The sequence below is a fragment of the Gastrolobium bilobum genome, unplaced genomic scaffold, assembly GCF_033153095.1.
Source record: "Gastrolobium bilobum isolate Gb01-03AN ecotype WA unplaced genomic scaffold, APGP_CSIRO_Gbil_v1 utg54464, whole genome shotgun sequence".
Taxonomy (NCBI): domain Eukaryota; kingdom Viridiplantae; phylum Streptophyta; class Magnoliopsida; order Fabales; family Fabaceae; genus Gastrolobium; species Gastrolobium bilobum.
In genome coordinates, this window is record NW_026896005.1 from 113,998 (window position 1) to 138,649 (window position 24,652).

General features: G+C 34.6%; 1 protein-coding gene across 1 annotated transcript; it reads right to left on the reverse strand.

The window, feature by feature from the left end:
* Positions 1-2,321: 2,321 nt before the first annotated feature.
* Positions 2,322-8,610, reverse strand: LOC133297243 (uncharacterized). Its single transcript, XM_061496355.1, has 5 exons — positions 8,433-8,610; positions 8,126-8,286; positions 6,315-6,509; positions 2,496-2,864; positions 2,322-2,387 (listed from the first exon to the last, which is right to left on the reverse strand). The coding sequence occupies exons 1-5, from the start codon at positions 8,608-8,610 to the stop codon at positions 2,322-2,324; spliced, it is 969 nt and encodes a 322-aa protein (XP_061352339.1).
* Between the last annotated feature and the right edge of the window lie 16,042 nt (positions 8,611-24,652).

Below are 24,652 nucleotides of genomic sequence, written 5' to 3' on the forward strand. Positions count from 1 at the left end.
TAATTATGCCACAATACTAGGGTCGATTTTGTTGGAGGGAAATCATATTTTCATGTTAAATGAGATTGTTCTCTCATGTCACATTCATATCAAAAAATGTGCATTTATTTTAAAAAAAAATTGGTGAACCCCATTTTATTTGTCTTTAAACATGAGATAACTTGTCTCCTATCCCTTTTGTTAAATTACCGATTGGGATGCGCTATATTTTTTAGTTTTATTATAGGTAAAGAAAATATATTTGCATTTATATGTCAAATAAGAGATTTGAAGATGTAAACTTAATCTGTTTGATTTTAATCGAACTTGAATGCAGGACAGACCAAGTTGGTTGAATATAAAGGTCCTCCTACTTCAATCAACAATGTCACGTTGTTGGATTTGGGTCATACGTACTCAACTCAGAAAGATGTAATCCTATACGTGAACTCGGGTGGTGTAAGATCCTACTTCTTTGGCTTGGGCACTAGACCCGATCGAATTGATTGTTATTCGAGGTCATACCCTTTGTTTTAATTTCTTACTTATTTTCTTCTTCCTACTAATCTCATCTCTTTGTGCCTTGCCCATCCCTCTGTTTCTGTGTGATACTTTGCCACGTTCCATTTTCCATTTTCAACCAGCACATTCACAGCGCTGGTCCACTTATGCACATTCAGTTTGCAAAAGAGAACCAATAGATGAAGTCTTAACCAAAGTCAGAATCAAAGATACTGAGGATGCAACTGAAGAGACTGTGACATGAACATGTGTAATGGAAAGTTGGGGTTAGACAAACATATGTAATGGAGACATGTGTCTGAAACTTATGCCCATTCAACTATTGAGTTTGCACTCCACGGGATTTTCTACCAGATTCTTAATTCCTGACATGGACACTGAAGTAACCATCACAACTTATCATTTTATATATGTTGTTTCGCTATTAATTAAGGAGGAGATGGAGAGAACTTATGCTCAAGCGTATGTATTTATAGGTTGGGAAACTTATCATTTTGAAAGAGGTGAGATGAAGGTTCACTTTCGCAAACAAAATGCGTGTAGTTGTACGTATCCTACAAAAAATAGGTAGTATACTACGTAGTTGAAGTTCTGTGTCGTTGACATTTATCTACCGACTGGACTTTCTTATTTTAGGTAAATATATCATATTGACTTCATGGAAAATAGTAATAGATTACATCAGATTGAGTCCAGTGGGAATTTTCCTACTCTTTTAGTTTTAGTGGCTGCATATTGCATTTTACTATTACACATTTTTTCTTTTTTGAAAACACATAACTTTTACAGTTTGATGAAGTGTTGAGCAGGCAGAGTATTTAGAGTAGTCCTGGCTCACCTACTTCTTTTATTCAGGAGCCGTCACTTAGAGAAAAAAAAAAAAAATTTCTCTCCTTCTTATAAGCAAGTCAGAAAATATCTATTTTTTATTAGCTTGGACCACTGAATCATATATGGGCCTGTACCATATTAAATATTTCCTTGAGCAGGATTTGGTAAGTGGTAACTCATTACAAAAATTCAGACATTTAGTGGAGGTCATATTTTCATATTGTGGAGGTCTTTAACCCCCACAAAAGACATTTGTGGCATTCACCCAGCCCCCCAGTTCTACCTTCGCCACAACATAGTTTGTGGAGTTTCTTTGTGCAGTGCCACAATTTGTTGAAGTATTTTCTGGAGGTTCGAGACCCCCACAAATATTGCACTTTTTGGAGGTTTAAGACCTCCACAAATGTTGTATTATTTATTGGGATTTAGTAACCTCCACAATATCCCCACAAAATTTATCTTTTTCTAGAGGGCATAGACTGCTACAATTTATTTATTATTTTGGCATATTTAAACCTCCGCTAAATACTAGCTATCCAAATTTGAAAAGTGTGTATATCATAATTTTGGAATTGGGCTCCATCACTTGATTTGTTAGCCAATTCATTATTTATGCTTGCACTTGGTTAATACTTTTTTAAATAAATAAAAGTATAAATATACTCTAACACCCATATACTATAATATGAAGTTGAATTAATGTCTAGCAAAACAAAAACTTACATAATGTTCTCTTATCTAATGAAGGGCATAACAACATTCATAGCAGAATATGCCTCACTATAATTGTACACATTCATAAAAGATATAAAGTTGATTCAATGTTGTGTAAATGAGAAAGAGTATAAAATTTACAATTATCCACAACAAAAAACACATAAAATAAATCCATTTGAAAACTCTAAAATCCATTTGAATCTCTAATGATGCACTTATCACTTTACAGAACCCAAAATCATAGCAAAAATATTGAATTCATATAACCCAATTTAAGGGCGATTACTATCTAATGAAGACCTTCCTCGTGTTGGAATAGCTTCTTCACTCCCTTCATCCTATGAAAAACCAATTTATTGTACCCTTTTAGCATGCTTAAAAGAATGAGGCACTTAAACTAATAATATAAAGTTCAACATTAATAATAAAAATTATGAAATCATTACCACTGGAGCAGAAGTGGTACCAAACAAAGCATCCAACTCTGGAGGAATCTGTCCTTCCTTCATTTGTATATATGCAAGCATTACAGTCTGTAATGTCTTAAGGCTCTCCTCAGATGCTGCTAACTTAGTCTTCAATGAAGTAACATCATCTTTTAATTGAGAACTTTTAGCTGAATTCGCACCGGAGAAAGTAGAGCCTATAGGATTGAATCGTCCACTTGTGGGTCCAAATGCAATGCTAGGAAGACCACCTAGGCCTAAACCACGTACACGACCAGAGTTCTTTGGCCCAAAAACTTTTGCAACAACATCATTTGTTGAAATTTCAGTAGGATTAGTGCTTTGGTTTAATTCTTCATATATCTGATCCTGTACATAAACAGTATTATCATTTTCCGTAAGTTCATGCATGTGTCAGTCTTTATTCTAATTTCTAAAGAGATATACTACAATAAAAGCTTAGTCTGTAGGAAAAAATAGTCTCTGAAACAATAAAAAACACTTCAACAAAGTCAACATCAACATCAACAACACCTTTATCCCAAATTAGTTGGGGTCGGTGGTAGATGAACCCAAATGAAAGATACAAAAAGGTTGAAAAAAGAAACATAAAAGTAAAAGTAAAAATAAATAAATAGAATAGTAATAATATATATATATATATATATATATATATATATAAATATAAATAAATATAAAAGTAAAAGTAAAAAAGAAAAGGAAAAGAAGAAGAGGGGAAGCGAAGGGGAAAAAGACTAAAAAGGGACCATATGGAACATAGGAATAACAACGGGTCTAACCCTCCATCATGCTTATAGCTTTTCTCCATTCCGTTCTAAGGCATACCGTCCGCCAATCTATATCCCACTCCATTAAATCTTGTTTTACTACCTTCCCCCAAGTAAGTTTCGGTCTACCTTTACCTCTTTTTGTGTTGAGCTCTTGGTAACAAACTTTTGTTCTTATGGGAGCATCCAGGGGCCTTCTCATTACGTGCCCAAACCACCTCAATCTATGTTCTCTAATCTTCTCAGCCACCGGTAGTACTCTTATCTTTCGTCGAATATCTTCATTTCTTATCTTATCCATCCTCGTATAACCACATCCACTTTAATATCATCATCTCTGCTACTCCCATTTTATGCTCATGTTGCTTATGTGCTGGCCAGCATTCAGCTCCATATAGCATTGCAGGTCTTAATGCTGTTTTATAGAATTTTACTTTTAACTTAAGGGGTATTTTGCGGTCACACAAAAACCCAGATGCACTGCGCCATTTCATCCACCCTGCTCTGATTCTATGATTTACATCCTCATCAATCTCTCCATCTTTTTGCAAAATGGAGCCCAGGTATTTAAAAGCGTCTTTCTTGGATACCTCTTGATCACTTAGATACACAGGATCTTGGTCTACATCTCTTACTAGAGAAAACTCACACTTCAGATACTCCGTCTTGCTTCGACTTAATGTGAATCCTTTAGATTCCAATGTGCTTCTCCACAATTCAAGTTTTCTATTAACACCATCCTTGCTCTCATTAATAAGCACAATATCGTCTGCAAAAAGCATACACCATGGCACTTCCTTTTGAATATCTTTTGTTAGTTCATCCATAACTAAGGCAAAGAGATAAGGACTTAGAGCTGACCCTTGGCGTACACCTACCGTGATAGGGAAATAACTTGATGTTTCGTTACAAGCTTTCACACATGTAGTAGCCCCATCATACATATCCTTGATTGCCTTTACATACTTTTATGGTACCTTTTTCTTCTCCAGAACCCACCATAAAACTTTCCTTGGAACCCTATCGTATGCTTTCTCAAGGTCTATGAACACCATATGTAAGTCCTTCTTCTTTTCTCGATATCTTTCCATTAGTTGTCGCATCGAGAAAATGGCTTCCATGGTACATCTTCCTGGCATAAATCCAAATTGCATTACAGAAACCTTGGTATCTCTCCTCAATCGATGCTTAATAAACCTCTCCCGCAACTTCATAGTATGGCTCATTAGCTTAATGCCTCTATAGTTTGAACAATTCTGTATATCTCCCTTGTTTTTGTAGATAGGCACAATCATACTTTTCCTCTATGCATCAGACATCTTATTTGTCTGGAGAATCTTATTGAAAAGATTGGTCAACCATTTTATTGCCACATCCCCCAGGCCTCTCTACACTTCAATAGGGACCCCATCAGGTCCCAAGGCTTTATTAGTTTTCATCCTCTTTAAAGCCTCCTTAACTTCATGTGTATTAATTATGTGCACAAATCTTCTATTCAAATCATCATAAGCGTCCTCTAAGTCCACCTCGGTTATATCTCCATCCCCATTAAACAGCTTGTTGAAGTAGTTCATCCATCTTGCATTTACATCTTCATCTCTCACCAAAAGTTTTTGATTTTCATCCTTGATGCATCTAACTTGGGTGAGGTCTTTACTTTTCTTATCCCTTATTTTTGCAAGTTTATATATACCTTTTTCACCATCCTTTCTCCCAACATTTTTATACAAATCAGCAAAAACCTTGCCTCTAGCTTCTCGCACTGCTTTCTTTGTATTTTTTCTTGCCAATCTAAACTTTTTCAAGTTCTCTTCACTGAGACTTTTATGCAAAGATCTAAAGCACTCCTTCTTATGTTTAATTTCCTCTTGCACCTCTTCATTCCACCACCATGTTTCCTTTGTATGAAATCCATTTCCTTTGCTTTCTCCCAACACCCTCCTTCCCATATTTTGAATACACTTAGCCATCTCATTCCATATTGCATTTTCTCCTCCATCAAACTCCCAAGGTCCTTCGTGCAACATTCTTTCATTGAACTCTCTCTCTCTCTTCCCTCCTTAAGCTTCCACCACCTTATCCTCGGGTTCTGAGCCCTCTTCCTCATTGTAAGTACTTTGTTGAATCGAACCTCCAGGACTACCAGCTTATGTTGCGTAGCGACACACTCTCAGGGTAGACCTTACAGTCGACACAAGAAGTTCTATCTTCTCTTCTAGCCAGAAAGAAATGAATCTGACTACGATTTTGGCTACTATGAAAAGTGATTAGATGTGACTCCCTTTTTCGAAAAAAGGTGTTCGCTAGCATCAAATCATAGGCTAGTGCAACATTCAAGATATCTTCTCCAGTCTCGTTTCTCGTCCAATAGCCAAAACTTCCATGAATTCTATCAAAACCTCCATTGCTTTTACCAACATGACCATTTAGATCTCCTCCTAAGAAAATAAAACACTTCAACCAAGTACTTGGAAAAAAATTCTAAAGAACAAAAAAAAAACTAACTTTTGAGCAATTATCAGATACAATATAATACTGAGAAATATAATATGCATTGAAGGCCAATATAGTTAAACCAACATTATAGTACAATAACAAGGAAACTGCTTTACTATAAAGCAAGTGTTGTAATAGACTAATAGTCCCACGACAGTCTTGCATTCTCTACCCTATAATATTCTCTGTAATTTATTGTAATTATTGTAAAATATTTTATTATCATAGATTAGTTATTATTTTAGGAAATTAGTTATTTTAGATAGGTCTATATATTAGAATGAACCCATATATAATAAAATTAATTCAGAAATACTATTCGAATGTTCTCTCTCTAAATGTCTTGTTTTTTTCCCCTTCAGTCACTCCCTAAAATGCTTACTTTTCAACAAGCATAATGCTTTGTACTTCTCTCACATTTGATTAACGGAGTACAATTACTTTAGCATCCGTAAATAAAAGCATAATAGACACACAAAAGAAAAAATACAACTTTAAAAAATAATAACAAGCAACCACTATTTAATAGAATTACCTTATAACTTGGTTTCAAATGATAGTCTACAAATGATGACCATTGATCTTTAGGAACACCAGCAGGGACTTTTGCAATTAGTTGATCTCTAAGAAGCTTTAATTTCTCAACTGATTGACATAATTTTGCCTTGCCGTTTCTAAACCTTCTTCCCAAGGTAAGTAGACAATAACACTTAGCAATTGTTTCTGGAGCCTGAAAATGAAATAAATTCTTTACAAAAAGTATTAATGTTAGTACAATAATGATGGAAGTGAATAACTAAAAATAAGAGTGAGTGAGAGGCTCTATTTATATGTGTAGGGGAAAATGAAAAAGAAAAGAAAAGAAATGGTTATCTCATCTTAAAGGTTTCCAACAAGTTGCTATAATCAAACTGCACTTTTTTTTCATCATAAATACTAAAATAAAATAAAATAAAAACAAGGTAGGCTACATGGTTTTCTTTTCGGATTTAGAAAGGAAAGAAAACAACATATACTTTATTCAGTTTTTTAATAGCTATTATTTATATTTCCTACATTAAAAAAAATTGGATTTTATTTACAAAAAAAATAAAATAATTTTTTTTTTGGATTTTTACGTAAAGGATGATGAATATATATCCAAGTAATGATTATCATCTCATTATAGGAACTTGTTAACTATATCCAACTATTTCTTATTATGCTAGCATTATTATATCATTATATATCCAAAATTATAGGAACCTTTATGCTGTTTATAAAGATTATATATCTATAATGATTATCATATCATTATAAATTTTATAAACAACATAAATATATTAAGTGATAAAAGAGTAAACAAAAAAAAGGTGTCGTAAACTTTTCCCTATTTTAAAATGGATCTTTATTGTCACTTATTTTTCTAACACAATTAGACCGAACACAGAAAGCAACAAAGCACGCTGCAGGGGAAGGCTCACATAAAGCAACATGAGAACAAGAGATAAATCCATGCATTGCTACATGATCACATAATCTACAGAAGTTGGAAACTTACAATAATTAAACATGTTCGCCATTTGGAATATGAATAAAAATACAGAACATAAATATAGCGCTATTTACAGAGTTTCTTACAAAGTCCATATATGGTTTGACAAAACAGAACCTTGAAAAAAAATGTCATTGTACATTTTTTTTACTTAATGCCAATCTTGCTTGAAAAAAAGTTAAGATGGATTTTCTAATGCTTAATTATATGCTTTATCTTGAGTTTCATCTATAAAAGAAGCTAGATGCATAATACTTGAAATTTTCTAGAATTCTGTTAGTGAGTTAGCAATCTATATCGCAAAAAAATAAAATAAAATCCTGAGTTCTAATTGAGTTTCTTATGTCTTGAGCTGCTGAATCTTTTGTTACTGTGCAGTACATAGGAGACACATAGAAGGAGAACAATAATGGCTGGCATTGGGTGTGGGAATGGATATATAAATGGTGTACAAGCTAATTCATAGCATATTAATTGCAAACAATGGAATGGCAGCAATCAAGTTTATATGTAGTGTTAGGGGCTGGGCCTACGATACATTTGGCACAGAGAAACTATCTCATTAGTTGCCATGGCTACTCCAGAGGACATGAGAATCAATGCAGAATATATCACTATTCCGTTTTAATTATTACAAGGGAAATACTGTTTTCTAAATCCTAGACTCTTAATTTTTTATTTTTTAAATTTTATCAGCAATAACATTATAACTAATATAATTCATAATATTCCACACATTAAAAAATTAATATAAAATATGTTTGGCAGGGGAAAGAAAAGCCACTACTATAGAATTTGGTGTATGCATATACCTTCAAACTTTTATAGCATTCTGTCTTGTATGAATCAAGTACTTTATCCCATCCTTCATAATTAACGAGAACATTGTTGCAATCAGTGGCAATACGTCCACATACTTTTGACAAGAGTGTTGCAGCTTCCCCATAGGGTTGCATTTGCGTATCAAATGGCACTATTATGCGTTGACCATCATTCATCTCAAACACACCAGATGTGGTCAATTGAATTTTCTTTTCATTTCATTCTTTGTCTATTAAAACAGATCCAAGTTAGTTTAAATGATAATATAATAACCAAAACTAACCAAAAAAATATTACCTATAGCTTGTACGGTCCATTTCTTCTTAGACTCACGTCTTACATGAGATGGACGAACCGGAAGATGTGGTAGTTCGGTAGGAATTGATGAAGAAACAAAGGTTTGTGGTGGCTCTATAGGCATGCTGGAACTTGATGATGAAACATCATTCCTTGAACGTTTTCCTTTAGGAGGCATGTCTAAATTGTTTTAGGTATATAAGACAACCAATACACAAGAAAAGTATTATCAATCCAATATTGTTCAAAAATAACATAGTGAAATAAATAAGGTTACAACTATCAAATACCACAAAGGAAAAAGAGAGGAAGCAAATCATAAGTTTGTTGAGTGGTTATTCACTCCAATTACTATCTTAGTTGCACAAACATTTCTCTAAGTGTATTGAATCCCAATTATGTAATTTCTCATTTTGCACATACAAATTCTTGCTTCAGATAATCCTTCTTCAACCACAAAAAAAGAACTAAGTTGCCAAATTGTAAATACAACAAAATGTTGCCAAACTATAAACTAAATCTCTTGTAATTGATACCCTCCTTAACCATTTCTTGATCTCACTCAGACATATTTTCATCTCTAGGAAGTTGATTTTCAACATGGCTTATATTTATGAATTCATTATCTACGTCCTCCCTAGCCAATGTTATTGTGTCCGCTTCATTTGAGAATAAATCTTTTAGGTCTTGCTCTTGGTATGGCTCAGTTTCACAAATAACATCTTCTCCCATATCATACAAATCCCTTGGCATCATGTGAACAACAACACTCCAACCTTTATTTATCTCATCATCCACATAATACACCAATTGTGCTTGTGAAGCTTCAATATATGGGTCATGCTCTTCACGTTCACCAGTGTGAATACATTTAGAGAAGTTCACTGAAGTAAATTGCCATGCATCTTTTCTGATTCCTCTATCACGTGTGGTATCTGCCCATTTACACTTGAATAAGATTACTTTGAAAAAACCATAATAGTTGAGTTCAATTATATCTTCTAACTTTCCATAGTATGGCAAATCTGCTCTCCTCATATTTGCATCAGCATTACTTGCAACACAAGATGTGTTTGAAGTTAGAAAGACTCCACTATTTTGAGTTTTTAAACCCTTATCTCGATTTATAGTTCTAAACTTGAACCCATTTATGTTATATGCAGTATATCTTCGTGCCTGTAGCATTGGGTCCCTTGCCAAAAACTTTATTTCATCTGTAACTGAATCTAAAATGTCGGGATTCATAATCTACATTAAAAATCAATTATTTTAGTTATAAAAGTAGGTTGAATTTTTTAAGAAAAATTAAAATTTAATTTACCCAATGAGGAAACCAATTTGCAAATTCCTTAGAAACTATATTTTCTATCTCTGTGGCTGAAGGTCTTCGACCCCTTGTCCTTCTCTTAATGTTTGCTCTAAATTCACTTAAAAAAAACAACTATGTTAATATCACATGGAAATATTCTTACTCTTACCCCATGAAATATACAAAAACACTTACTCAATATATGGAATGACTTTTGGACAATTCAGTAGAAAATATCGATGTGCTTGCATTTTCTCTAATGGAGTAAGAGTGAAAGTTGATGAACTTCCTCCTAGTCTACCTAATTGAGGATAGATAGAAGACTTTTGAGATGTTCTTTCATTATTCGGACGATCATCAACACGTCGACCTCTATTCATCCTTGACTCAACTTCTTCCTATTGTGAATACAAATTTAGGGTCTCTTCGGCTAAATAAGCTTCACAAATAGAACCTTCTGGTTGTGCCCTATTTCGTACAAAAGACTTAAAATGCCCTAAAGCCCTATTATCACAAAAATAATAATGTTATTTTTGATAAAGTGCGATAAGTTCCTAATTCCCAGAAACATAAGTTGTTGTGGCCCAATTTGCGATAAAGTGCTCCTGAATGCAAACTTGATGCTAAACAACAAAAATTAGTAGCGAGAATGGGAAATTCAACAATAAGATAAAAATATAGCTCTCCACTTTTGGGAGCCATCAGACCACAAGAGGAACACGTGAGTAAGAATTGAAAGGGATATAAAAAAAGATCATAACAACTAAAAAAAGAGCTTTTGGACGAGACCTTTCTCCTTCCCTTTCATCTTTATCTTCTTCTCTCAACCTTCCTTCATAGCTACAAACTTGAGTTCTGCATTTCTCTAGAACAATTTTATGTAATCTTGTTATTTTCTTTTTAGTAGTACAAGTTTGTAATAGGATGAGTAATTTAGTGTCTCCATGTTATTTTTTTGTTTTTGTTTCAAGCTTTGACATGCTCAATAGCATGGGCTAAGTTTTTTTTTCCAGTTAAAATATAGAAGTACCAAATCTAAATTTCAATGTCTGAATTCAAATATTTTGTAGTAACAGTTTGTAGATCTAATTCTGAATTTACTGTTGTTAATTGATTGACCTCATTTTATTGTCTAAAGAGTTGGCTCTTTGTTGCGTAAAATCGGCAAGTGTACCGATCGTACCAAGTAATAAGATGATGAGTAGAGTATCGTCTCCACGAGGATTGAGGCACCAAAGTTATTATAACTATTCCTCTCTTGTTGGATTAATCAAAATAGTTTTAGAACAATTGTGGTTTGTAAAATAAATGAAAACAATTCAAAATAAATGTAAATGGTTCACAGTTCTTCTATAACTAAAGAACAAAAGATTAAAGGTTGAGAAAATATTTGAGAAAATATTGCGGTAAAGAGAAACAAACATATTTACGATCCCCACCTTGCAACTTGGATCACATTTACGTTTATTTATTCAATTGATCAAACGATTCATCATCTTTTATATGATTAGTTAAACCCTAATTCCTTAGTGATTTTAACCTTATTAACTCTATTAGAATCCTAATCCCTTAGAAATCCCTTTTCAAGTTAAACCTTAGAATCAATGAATCTTTAACGTTTGCGGTTCATGTAGCCTATCCCTAGTGCATACATGAACAGTTATCTTACCCTTTGTCAGGAATTAGAATTCTAATATCCCTATTGAAAACCCTAACCCTTGCAATCCTAATAGATTGATCAGTTCTAGAAGAATTATAAGATGAAGAACAAGGTAAAATAAACTCAATTTAAATAGATAAACGTAAACTTCAACCAAACTACAAGGGGTTCACATCAAGGGTTGTGACCCTTACCACAATAATAGAACTAGCCAGACATAATATCAAGAATGAAAGACAATATAAAAACTCCCCCAAACTCCATAGATGATTGGTGAATCTTCAATATCCCCAGTGCAGACTTGATGTTGATCCGTCTCCGCCGCTCAAGAACATAAACCAAGTTTTTCTCCGCGTTCCCTCTGCCTCCAAGTATCAAAGACTCTCTTCGAAAGTCAAAAGTTATTAATTCTTACCCCAAGATGTCTTTTTAATGGCCAAGAATCGTGCCCTAAGTGAATAACTTGAATTGGGCCTAAGTTGGGTTTCTGGGGCGCTTAAGCTTGCTCATTCGCGCTTAAGCTTGCTGGAGCAGGCTTAAGCCTGCTGAAGATTGCATGAAAATTTCACGTAGCGAGCTTAAGCCTGCTGGAGCGCGCTGAAGCATGCTCTTCGCGTCTGAAATTCCTCCTTGGCTCGCGCTTAAGCCTACTAGAGCGAGCTTAAGCTTGCTAAGGCCGAACATATTTGCTTACATATGAGGCTGTAGCTTGCTAATTGGGGCTTAAGCTTGCTTAGGCAAAGGCCATTTGTTGATTTTTGAAGGCTTTAGCTTCGAATTGGGGGCTTAAGCCCCCCTCTCTAACAACTTGAGAATCTTGATAAGATCTTTAAATCTTTTTGTTTTGCTCTCCATCTATCCATATCTTCATCTTTGACTCCATTTGTCATCTAATCCCTTAAAAATAGCAAATGTAGTTTAATTAACTCATAATCAGATAATGTTCATGATTTTATTTTAAAACCCTAGTTTTGACTTGTTCAACTTGATAATTTATATTAAATTAACCTATAAAAACAAGATAAAGTAGAGGTTTATCAAACAATTCCCAGATTTATACATTGTTGTCCTCAACAATTAACTAGAATAAAACTATGGGAAAGTTTGGAGACGGCTAATCATGCTTAATAAATAATAGACAGAAAACTGAGTAATCATGATATATCAGAGTATTTGAGTTGAAAAACAATGACACATCAATTTCAAGCATAGATTCACATTCACCAGTCATAGAATCATAACTTGAGTTCTCAAAATAAAGAGTAGTATCATTCAGATCCACAACACCCTCTCACTGGGATTTTTTTATTTATTCACTCACACTCAAATGTTTGAGGGTTTGTGTTTCACTTTTACCTCACTGAATTAACACTACTATAAGCTTGTTTATATTCTCACTCTCCACAGTCTAATAAGTATACTAAATCAATCAAGAGGTCTTTGTTAAGGTTGTAACGTGGCTTAGGTAAAAGGGAAGGAATCATCTGGGTAAGTGGCTTAAACTTACTGATCAAAATTCAATTTCAAAGAGGAATATATATATATATATATATATATATATATATATGACTGTTCATCATATAGATTTTTCTTATTTGCTTACTCCTCCTTTCTTCTTCCACTTATTCATGAATCTTTTCTTTCTTTCCCCTTTCCTTTTGTTTTTCTTTTCATTTTTTTTCCAACACTTTTTGGCTTTTTCCTCTTTTCACCTTTTCTTCCATATACTAGAGTTTGATTTTCTTTTCTTTTTGTTCCAATCATACCTAATTCCTCATTTAATTTTGAAAATTAACCAATTCAGGTGAGGATGTAATAGATTGGCTATTCATAATATACTGTCAATGAACAAACGGCCTAGGCTCAAAGGGGCTTAATCTAAGAAGAAACATCAGGGTGGCTATTTGGCTATCTAGCTTTTAGAAAGAACTGCCTCTATCATTTCAATAATTATATACCATAGACCATCTCAAAGAGAAACAAAACAAGTTCTAAAGTGATTCAAACAGTAAAGTTCACACAAAAAATAATAATTTCTGTTTATGCTCAAAAGCTTACGGCTAATGGTGTGAGACTTATTTTCCACTCTCTATTTGATTACTTTAGTTATTTTTCTCTTATTCTAGTGAATTATTAAGCATGCTTGACTGACGCTCATTTATGTATGAAAATAATTTTTATATTATTATACTCATAATCTCAACTATCAACCAATTTCATGTAATTATTCACTATGCATATATATCAAGCACAATAGAAAATTCTAAAAATTCACCATTTTAAAATTTCACTAAATATTTAGTGATTAAGGATGGATGGGGTCTTAAAACTAAGTTGAAAACTTTAAAATTTAAAGTAAACTAATATAATTGAAAACTTAAAAATAAAATTAAACTAAAACAAAATAAACTGGAAAGGTTAAAATAACTCCCCTGAAGTAGGCATGAATTCTCTGATTTTCTGTTGAACCTTCTGTTGTTCCTCTATGTGTGATACCTCAGATAACGCGTATGCGGCCCCAATTCCTAGATTTAGAACATTGCTATCCTCACAATAACTAATCTAGTCGAAAAAAAACTGCTGCGCAAGTAAAAACAACACACATATGTGAAATATCAAGCAGGAAATAACATGATCAATGTATTGGAGAGTTACACCCCCAAAACACTAAAGATGTCTAAATGACCCTAACATAATCAAATAAGAAAATGACTCAAAAATTATTGGGTTGCCTCCCAACCAGCGCTTGTTTAATGTCACAAGCCTGACGTACCCCCTGTGATTATGGTGGTTGGAAGCACGCTACTATTGATGACCCAGTCTTCTTGATCCAGTAATGAGTTTTTCCATAATAATCATATGCACGTGGATGAGGATGAGGGTTCTCAGGAACTTTAAATTTAGTCTTCACATGCTTTTCCTTACACCTGGATTTTTTCATTTTAACCTTTGGCTTGCTTTCTTCATGTCGCTGATGGACTTCCTTCTTTGTGGGGTTTAGTCTTCTCTGATGTTGTCTCACAGGTTTAACATTGTCTTCCATTAGAATCTTGTGAGTACAGAAAGAATGGTTGACGCCCTTCAAATCAGAAATAGACCACCCAATAGCTGTCTTGTGCTCCTTGAGCACTTTCAACAACTTCTCTTCTTCATCCATAGACAACTCTTATTGATGATAACGGGGTATTGCTCTTCATCTACCAAGAAGGCATATATCAGAGTTTCAGGAAACTCTTTCAATTCTGTTTTTGGTGCTATTGTAACTAGATTATTTTCTTTCTTTTCTAGCACCTCAAAAACAACTTCTAGCTCTTCTTGTGGAGTAGCTTCATCCTGAGCCTTCAACTCTTCTTCAAGCTCTTGATAATCACTTTTCTCTTCCATAATCACCTCTTCAAACACATCAAGTATGAAACAATCACTATGATCAGATGAATTCTTCATAGCATCGAAAACATTGATAGTGATTTTCTCATCATTCATCCTTAACTCGAGCTTTCCTTGTTCTACATCAATCATAGCTCGAGCAGTAGCCAAAAATGGCCTACCCAACAGAAGAGGTATTTCACTCTCCTCCTCCATGTCCAACACAATGAAATCAGCAGGGAAGATGAACTTGTCAACTTTAACAAGGACATCCTTTATGATTCCATTAGGTCTCCTCAAAGAACGGTCAGCAAGCTGTAAATAGACCATGGTTGGTTTCAACTCAGTGATTCCCAATGACTTGCATATTGGCAGTGGCATGCTTGCTCCTAGATCACAAAGTGCCCGACCAACATTAGTGTTGCCTACCGCAATTGGGATGTTGAAATTCCCAGGATCTCGAAGCTTCGGAGGGAACTTCTTCTGTATAATGGCACTGCACTCCTCAGTAAGTGCTACTGTCTCACAATCCTGCAACTTATGCTTTCTAGACAACAAAGCTTTCATGAATTTAGCATAGTTAGGCATATTAGCTAAAGCCTCAGTAAAAGGAATATTAATATGCAACTTTTTAAACATATCTAAAAACCTGGCATACTGTTACTTTTGTGCCTGTTGCTTGAGCTTCATAGGATAAGGAGGTTTCTCGAAACGAGAATAATCCATCAGTTTCTTCGGAGCTTCAACAGGTTTCTCTTCTGCCACTTCTTTTTCTTTCTCTGCAGGCTCTTCTTTCTCACTTGCAGGTGTTTCCTCCTCTTTTTCTTGCTCTGGTTCAATTACTGATTCATCATCTTTCTTTTTTTCTGAACCATCTTTTGCTTTTCTTGTGGAGCAATCACGATTCCACTCCTAGTTACACTGGAATTGCAGTGTGCTTTAGGATTCACAATAGTATCACCAGGAAACTGCCCTTGAGCTCTTTCAGCTAATTGCCTAGATAACTGGCCTATCTGGTTCTCCAGGTTCCGGATGGAAGCATCTTGGTTCTTGTGGTAGGCTTTAGTCTCATTTATGAAGGCATCAGTAGTTTGCATGTGATCATTTGTGGTCTTGGAAAGCTGCAACATTGCTTTCTCCAATTCTGATGGCTCTTTATGTGGAAGAGGAGGAGGAGGTTGCAGGTAATTATTGGATTTATAATCCAAGCCTCCCCCTTGATTTCTCCCCTGAAAGTTGCTCCCTTGGGCACCATTCTGATTCCTCTGGAAACTTTGGGTATTCTGTGGTGGCCTTGGATCATACCAAACTCCATTGACCTAGAACGATTCAGCTCCCATGAGTGTCGGGCACTCATTAGTATCATGCTGCTCTTTGCAGTACTCACAGTTAAATACATTAACTTTAGCTGTTGAGATCTGCATTTTATCTAGCTTGGCGTTCATGCTGGCTAGCTATTGAGATATCACCTTTTGCTCAGCTAGTGATGCATCATTGCTCCCCAGTTGTAGAAGTCCTTTCTTTGGCTGAACAGGTTGGACTGCCATAGATGCATTCTCATTCCTTGCCATAAAATCAATCAGCTCTAAGGTTTGAGCTGCTGTCTTCTTTCCAATTGTCCCACCAGCTGCACCATTGACAATCATTCTGGAGTCGGGTGTCATCCCATTATAGAAGACTCTGACCTTCTTTGTCTCTGGCAAGTCATATTGGGGGCACTTCCGGATCAGTTCCTGGAATCTGGTCCAGGCTGCACACAAGTTCTCTCCCAGTTGTTGAGTGAAGTTGGTAATTTCATTTACCAACTTGTTGTACTTTTCCATAGAAAAATGCTCAACAAAGAATTTAGCTGCCAACTCCTCCCATGTTCTGATGCTATTGGGAACTTGTCGATCCAACCATCTGAGAGTTTTCCCAGACACAGCAAACGGGAATAATCGGAGTCTGATTGCATCATCGGATACTCCGTGGTGCTTGGTTGTGTCACAGATTCTTATGAATCTATCTATGAAGTCATGGGGATCTTCATAGTCCTCCCCACCAAACTGAGTTTTCTCCACCAATGTGATTAATGATGGATGGATGTCATAGTTCTTGGCATTAATCGGCGGCCTCACAATGCTGGAATTGAGCCTTGTAAATAATGGAGCCAAGACTGACTCCATCAACTCTTCTTCTGGTGGTGGATCTTGAGCTGCCATCTCTGTTTCTACTTCAAATTGTGAAGTAGAAGTTTTTGCTTGTTTCCTCTGCTTGGTAAGTTGTCTTATCCTTCTTGCAGTCCTTTCTATCTCTGCATCGTAGATCAAAGTTTCAGGATCAACTGTACCACACATAAAATAAAGCAAACAGATCAGTAACACAATATCCAATCAAGAAAATCAAAAGTTATAAATAAACTAGGCGGATTCAATCCCAAGCAACGGCGCCAAAAACTTGTTGCGTAAAATCGGCAAGTGTACCGATCGTACCAAGTAATAAAATGATGAGTAGAGTATCCTCTCCACGAGGATTGAGGCACCGAAGTTATTATAACTATTCTTCTCTTGTTGGATTAATCAAAATAGTTTTAGAACAATTGTGGTTTGTAAAATAAATGAAAACAATTCAAAATAAATGTAAATGGTTCACAAGTTCTTTTATAATTAAAGAACAAAAGATTAAACGTTGAGAAAATATTTGAGAAAATATTGCGGTAAAGAGAAACAAACACTTTTACGATCCCCACCTTGCAACTTGGATCACATTTACGTTTATTTATTCAATTGATCAAACGATTCATCATCTTTTATATGATTAGTTAAACCCTAATTCCTTAGTGATTTTAACCTTATCAACTCTATTAGAATCCTAATCCCTTAAAAATCCCTTTTCAAGTTAAACCTTATGTAGCCTATCCCTAGTGCATACATGAACAGTTATCTTACCCTTTGTCAGGAATTAGAATTGTAATATCCCTATTGAAAACCTTAACCCTCGCAATCCTAATAGATTGATCAGTTCTAGAAGAATTATAAGATGAAGAACAAGGTAAAATAAACTCAATTTAAATAGATAAACGTAAACTTCAACCAAACTACAAGGGGTTCACATGAAGGGTTGTGACCCTTACCACAATAATAGAACTAGCCAGACATAACAATATCAAGAATGAAAGACAATATAAAAACTCCCCCAAACTCCATAGATAATTGGTGAATCTTCAATATCCCTAGTGCAGACTTGATGTTGATCCGTCTCCGCCGCTCACGAACATGAACCGAGTGTTTCTCCGCGTTCCCTCTGCCTCCAAGTATCAAAGACTCTCTTCGAAAGTCAAAAGTTATTAATTCTGACCCCAAGATGTCTTTTTAATGGCCAAGAATCGTGCCCTAAGTGAATAACTTGAATTGGGCCTAAGTTGGGTTTCTGGGGCGCTTAAGCTTGCTCATTCGCGCTTAAGCTTGCTCATTCGTGCTTAAGCTTGCTGATTTACGAATGCAGAAGTAACGTTCGCGAGCTTAAGCCTGCTGAAGATTGCATGAAAATTTCACGTAGCGAGCTTAAGCCTGCTGGAGCGCGCTGAAGCACGCTCTTCGCGTATGAAATTCCTCCTTGGCTCGCGCTTAAGCCTGCTAGAGCGAGCTTAAACTTGCTAAGTCCGAACATATTTGCTTATACAAGAGGCTTTAGCTTGCTAATTGGGGCTTAAGCTTGCTTAGGCATAGGCCATTTGCTGATTTTTGGAGGCTTTAGCTTCGAATTGGGGGCTTAAGCCCCCTCTCTAACAACTTGAGAATCTTGATAAGATCTTTAAATCTTTTTGTTTTGCTCTCCATCTATTCATATCTTCATCTTTGACTCCATTTGTCATCAAATCCCTTAAAAATAGCAAATGTAGTTTAATTAACTCATAATCAGATAATGTTCATGATTTTATGTTAAAACCGTAGTTTTGACTTGTTCAACTTGATCATTTATATTAATTTAACCTATAAAAACACTCTTGGAAAGGAACAATTTTTGGAATCTAGTCTTAGATCTTGTGTTGCAGTACTAGCTCTTTAGCTTTTGCTCACAAGTTACTCTAGGAATAGAGGACAACACATTCTTGTTCATGGGTTTTTGTTTTTAAATTTTCTCTCCGTCTTTCATTTTACGAGAGGAATATGCGTGATTAGAGCCGGCAAAACGGGCTCGGCTCGGCGGGCCAACCCGCCCAACCCGCCAAACGGGGCGGGGCGGGGTGAGTTTTTCAACCCATCCCAAAAGCGGGGCGGGGCGGGCTCATTTTTTGGCGGGTTGATGGCGGGCATAGGTGGGCCGAGGAGGGTCAGTGTTAAATAGACTCGGGCTGGCGGGCCAACCCGCCCAACCCGCCAAACGGGGCGGGGCGGGCTGAGTTTTTCAGCCCACTTTCAAAAGCGGGGCGGGACGGGCTGACTCATTTTTTGGCGGATTGATGGCGGGGTGGGGTGGGGCGGGACGGGGCGGGCCGCCTACTTTGCCACCTCTATGTGTGATGGCTTCCAGGGAGCAAGTTTGGTACAAGAGGAATCTTTGTAACATACCTGAGTGGCAAATTGTTACTGTCTCGAGATATTTAGATTATGCATTGAATCTGGATCCTAGGAAAGTATGCTCCAACTACCTTAATCACCTTATTTCACTTCATCTCACTCATGTTGATTTTGATTTTCGTTGTTAAGTGTTAATTGAAAAGAAAACTCGAAAACAATTTATTATTCTGCATTTGCTTCTTGGTACATGTTGTTACTATTTTCCCCCAATTTTTGATATACAATGACACCTGAATCACTGGTGAATGTTATTGTCTGAATTAGATATTTTCCGTATGGGTATGATATTTTAGGACTTAATACTCTCTATTATTACTTGATGAATATGCTTGCACCCATGGCTTGGTAATTGCTCCGTAATTATTTGGTGCATTTTGTTACTATTTTCCCCCCAATTTTTGATACACAACTACACCTGAACCATTGGTGAATGTTATTGTCTGAATTAGATACTTTCCCTGTGCGTACGATATTTTAGGACTTAATACTCTATATTATTACTTGATGTATATGCTTGCACCCGTGGCTTGGTAATTGCTCCGTAATTATTTGCACCCGTGACTTAATACTCTCTATTTTATATTAGCATTATTTGCTGTACAATATCAGTTCACCACCCCAAAATCCCTCGTCATGGAAGCCTTATATCTCCAAGGAATTGTCTCCTAAATCTCCTTTGGCGTGTTTAAAAATAGTACATACATTTACATTTGGCAGAGGAGAAATTTTTTTTTATCTGAGAAAAAATTTAGATATTCGAAAAAGTTGATTAGTTGCAAGATATTCGAAAAAGTTGATTAGTTGCAAGATATTTAATGCATGAAAAAGTCTCAGTTTGGTTTTGATAGTTATTCACGTGCCAAATTAAATATTAAAAAAAATATTTATCATTTAAAATTATATAATACTACGATCATTTTATGTGAAATGATAGTATTTCATTTGGAGTGCTTCACCAAAATGACAAGGAATCAATAAAAGATCCAAAGTGGATGGATAAAGGAAAAGGTTCTCCGGAATCTCCTTTTCTTTTTCTGTTCCCATGTAGCTTGTTTCAAAATTAGGAGAAGGTTATACTTATCACATTTAAGTTTTATCTCTCTTACTATTTATGTAATTATTATTGGATTGATTTGAAATCAATGGTTGAAAAAGCGAAAAAAAAATAATTGCCGTTAATTTCAAATTGATCCAAAGATAATCAAACAAATAATAAAAATAATAAGGCTAAAATGGTGATAAGTATAAACTTTCCCTTGAAATTAAGCATCTATGTCTTTTTTTATTTAATCTCTTCCCATGTACCCCTTTTCATTTTTTATTTATTTTATTATCCAAGGTTGAAGAGTTTTTGTTGTGTGAAACATTATCGTTTCAATAAATAAAAATAAGGTTATTCATTCCAAGGAGAGATATTCTTACTATCAAAATTTTTCAATACTAACTTACTACCTATCTAATCACCATTAGATTAACATTTTCTCTTTCTTTAAAAACTTTTTAACATTCTCTCTCTTTGATCCAATAGTGTTGTGATGTGTAGTAAGTTAGTAGTAAGAATTTTTGGTAGTTAGAATATCCTCACTCATTCTTTAAATTGATAAATTATTTTTACTTACATATTTTACTATTTTTCTGATTTTGTATCTCTAAAGATCTGCTTTTATATGACGAAGGTTAATGTTTAAGGCTAAAAGATCCTACTACCCGGTGTCAAGTTTCATGCTTTGCGTTACTTCACATCTTGAAATTGGAGTATATAGCAACATTTATAGGGTTTTATAAGAGTTATGTTACAAGAAAAGTGATTGTGTTATGTTATAGAGATTCGTTTTGAGTGTCGAAATTTTTTTTTTTTGCTGCGGGCCCCACAAAATGTTGTGTGTGTAGGAAACTTTTTGCAGTCATGTTAAATGATAGATGATAAACCCACATTTATATTATTGTAATATAAGTTACTATTGTAATTGTGTCCCGAAGCCCGGCACTTTGCAACCTAGTCTTTATGTCGAGATAGTTGGCCTTCTTTAGATCGGCTTGTAGAAGCTTTGATGAACAAACAATAAAAAGTGAAAATAACAAGAGATAAGGAAATCAGAGAACACCAAAACTTTTAAAGTGAAAACCTCTTTGACGCGGATAGTAAAATCCACAAAACCAAGTCCAGAAAACTTCTACTATGAAAAACGGGATTACACAAAAGATTCACTCTGACTCAATAACCAAACGACTTCTATAAGGATGGATTACGCAGGTGTCTTAAATAAGCATTTCTCTCTGTAAAGGGGATAAAATTCCTACTCTATATGGTATTCTTCTTCTTCCACAATGGCGCCGGTTTCTTCTTCAGAGGATCTTCGTATTTGGCTTGCATGTTTCTCTTTCTTTGCGTCCCTCTATTTTCTCTCTCTTGGCTCTAACGACTCAACATCTAAGCACCTTTTATAAACAAGAGATTAGGGCACTTATATATTGAGCCATGTCCATCATAGGTCATAGACGCAACAAATCTTCCCCTTCGTACCCATGAGGCAGGAACAGCAATGGCAGCTAGTCGGTGACAAGGGCTGACTCTCACATATCTAGCAATGTTTTAGGAGAAGAGCATATGGCTATATGTGGGATGAAAAAGATGTGACATTTGCTATCATTTTCTGTCCATTCTTAGCTCAAGTCCCACTCGAACAAGATAAAAAGAGCCAACATGATAAACTTATCTGTTAATTCACTAAGGGTGTGTTTTGTGGAGGAGTTTTGATTTGTTGTCTGGGAAAGTGCACATGGGAGTCAAAAGAAAGCTGCATTTGACAGGGGTTTTAAAAATATTTGCCCATGGTTCTAATTTGCATAGAAAAATGACATTGTGTGTAAAATTGAGATCAAATCACCATTTGAGATCAATACCACTCACATAGTGGTATTCTGATTTGCATGGGAAAGCTGCGTTGGCTTTTTTTTCAATTCTTTTTTTTTTTAGTTTTATAGAGAATTTTAAAAAAATTACTCTTTAGGCAATTACTTTTGTAATTTCACCCTATTTTTCCAGCAATATTTTACCTTCAACCAAATATAGACTCAGGAAACTTAAACCAATTTTTTCGGTAATATTTCGGTCTACCAAATAATTTTTTTTAACTTTTCCAATAAACTCACTTTCTCACCATATTTTCAATAATTATGATTTGCAGATAAAATAAAATTTCTCCTCTAAAAGTATCATATCCTATTCTGTCAATGATGTTGGCTTTTCTTTAATGATAAACGAATATTTATAATATTATATGTACATATAATAGTAAATCCTAACTATGTGAGACTTCGTCATGCAATAGTAATACCTTTTATGTTCATTACTTTGACAATTTCTCCATTATTGATGTACTATGTACAGGGGAACCAGCTATTATTACCAGAACGCTTCTTTAGTCGCCCCCTCCCCTCCAATGAAAATGTCTGCTTTTGTTTATTTGGTAGTTGAAAATTTCTGTTTTTTTTCAATAATAAAAATATGTGATATCTTTTTAAATAGTCTATTTTTTCCAGACGAAGAAAGTCTTATTAATTTGTTTTCTTCCTTAGCAATTTAATTAACTTATTCTTACAAGTATGTAAAGAATAAAAATAAAATAAATAAACAAATAAATAAAACTTATTCGTACAAGCATTATAGAGCGTCTTTGTAGTACATGTGACTGTTGCGTCTCCTACACATATGCAGTATTTTCCACGAAGTCAATATGATCATATATTTACGTAAAATAAGAAAGTCGAGACGTTAGAGAAATGTCAACTGCACAGAACTTCAACTATACAACCTATTTTTTTTTGTATAATACAACTATATACACGCATTTTGTTTGCCAAAAGACGGATATAAGTTTGCAAACTCCAGAGTTGAATGGCAACTTAGTATTTTCATTTCTCTCGGTTCCTTTCTTCTGCACGTTTCTAAGCATCATTTGATTCTAACTATTTTTCTCTCTTCTCCAGGTTGGCACTCCATAAGAAAAAGCGGTTCTTTGCCTTCTCTTTCCACCCCATGTTTCGCAATAGAAGAAGTAAGATATGTGTCGTGTGAGTGGAAGATGCACCCAAAACTCAGTACAACCGGTAGCATCGAAGATATTCTCCTCCTCCACCAGAAATTTATGCTTTTATTCGATATTAAAAAAATGTTTTATCACCAAATAATAGTAGCTCAATTTGGTCTATGAGAACTGAGAAGGTGGAGATGAGAGCATGTGTTTGATTCTTCCTAGTATTATTTTTGGGAGGGATTTAAAACTTTCATCCTGACATCGCTCCGAGCATGATAGCCTCCCATGAAGAATACATATAGTTTATCTAACAAAAAATTGTCTTATCTTTTTAATATAATTTGTTTTCAAGGACGAAGTTGTCTTATTTGTTTTCTTCCTCACCAATTTAACTTAGTGTCTCTTTGGATTCTTTTTTTAGCTAGAAGCTACTTATAAGCATAAATTAGATAAATAAATTTTGAAAAAAGCTCTTATAATGAAAAGTTCTTTTTTATATAAAGAAAAAAAAAGCTAAGAGCTAAAAGCTCCTCCTGGGAGCTTTTTTTTAAGCTCTTACCTGTTTTTCTTGAATTGTGTTTTTTTTTTTAAATAAAGAGCAATAAAGATAAAGAGAGATAATTTTCTTTAAATATGTGCTTTTAAGCTAAAAATTGTATGTAATTATCAAACAGATTTTAACTTCTTTTTTTTAAATTATTTTTTTTTAATTTTAACTTATAAGTAACTTCTACCTTAAAAAAAAAGGATGGAAACAAGCTCTTATTCTTACAAACAATATACAGCGGCTTTGTTGTTATAATAACTAAATCATATGGCAACACTTCATTAAAGTGTAATAGTTAAATGCCAACGCAGCCATTAAAGAGTAGGAAAATTCCCAATGAACTCAATCTGATGTAATCATCACTATTTTCCATGAAGTCAATATGATATATTTACGTAAAATAAGAAAGTCGAGTCGGAAGAGAAATGTCAACGACACAGACCTTCAACTACAACCTATTTTTTGTACAATACAACTGTCGGAAAAATATTTGTCATTTAAATGATAACATAAGTTGCATCATTTTAAATGTTTATAATTATGTATTTTGCAGAATACATAGTTATAATATTAAAGTTATAATTTTTTCTTTCTTTTCAGAACCTATTGGTTGATGTGAAAAGTGAAAAAAGTATAACTTTGTTATTATAATTATATATTCTTCGGAATACATAGTTATTAGCAGCTAAAAGGACACAACTTATCTCCTTTGAAAGGACAAAACGTTTTCCAATGATATATT

What these genes read in the sequence shown, in the direction of transcription:
- LOC133297243 (XM_061496355.1), bottom strand. Translation starts at nt 8,610, where the DNA reads ATGCCTCCTAAAGGAAAACGTTCAAGGAATGATGTTTCATCATCAAGT. An exon ending in ATTTGAAACCAAGTTATAAG is followed by an intron (nt 2,865 to 6,314) that starts GTAATTCTATTA and finishes GTTTATGTACAG; the next exon opens with GATCAGATATATGAAGAATT. An exon ending in GTACCACTTCTGCTCCAGTG is followed by an intron (nt 2,388 to 2,495) that starts GTAATGATTTCA and finishes GGTTTTTCATAG; the next exon opens with GATGAAGGGAGTGAAGAAGC.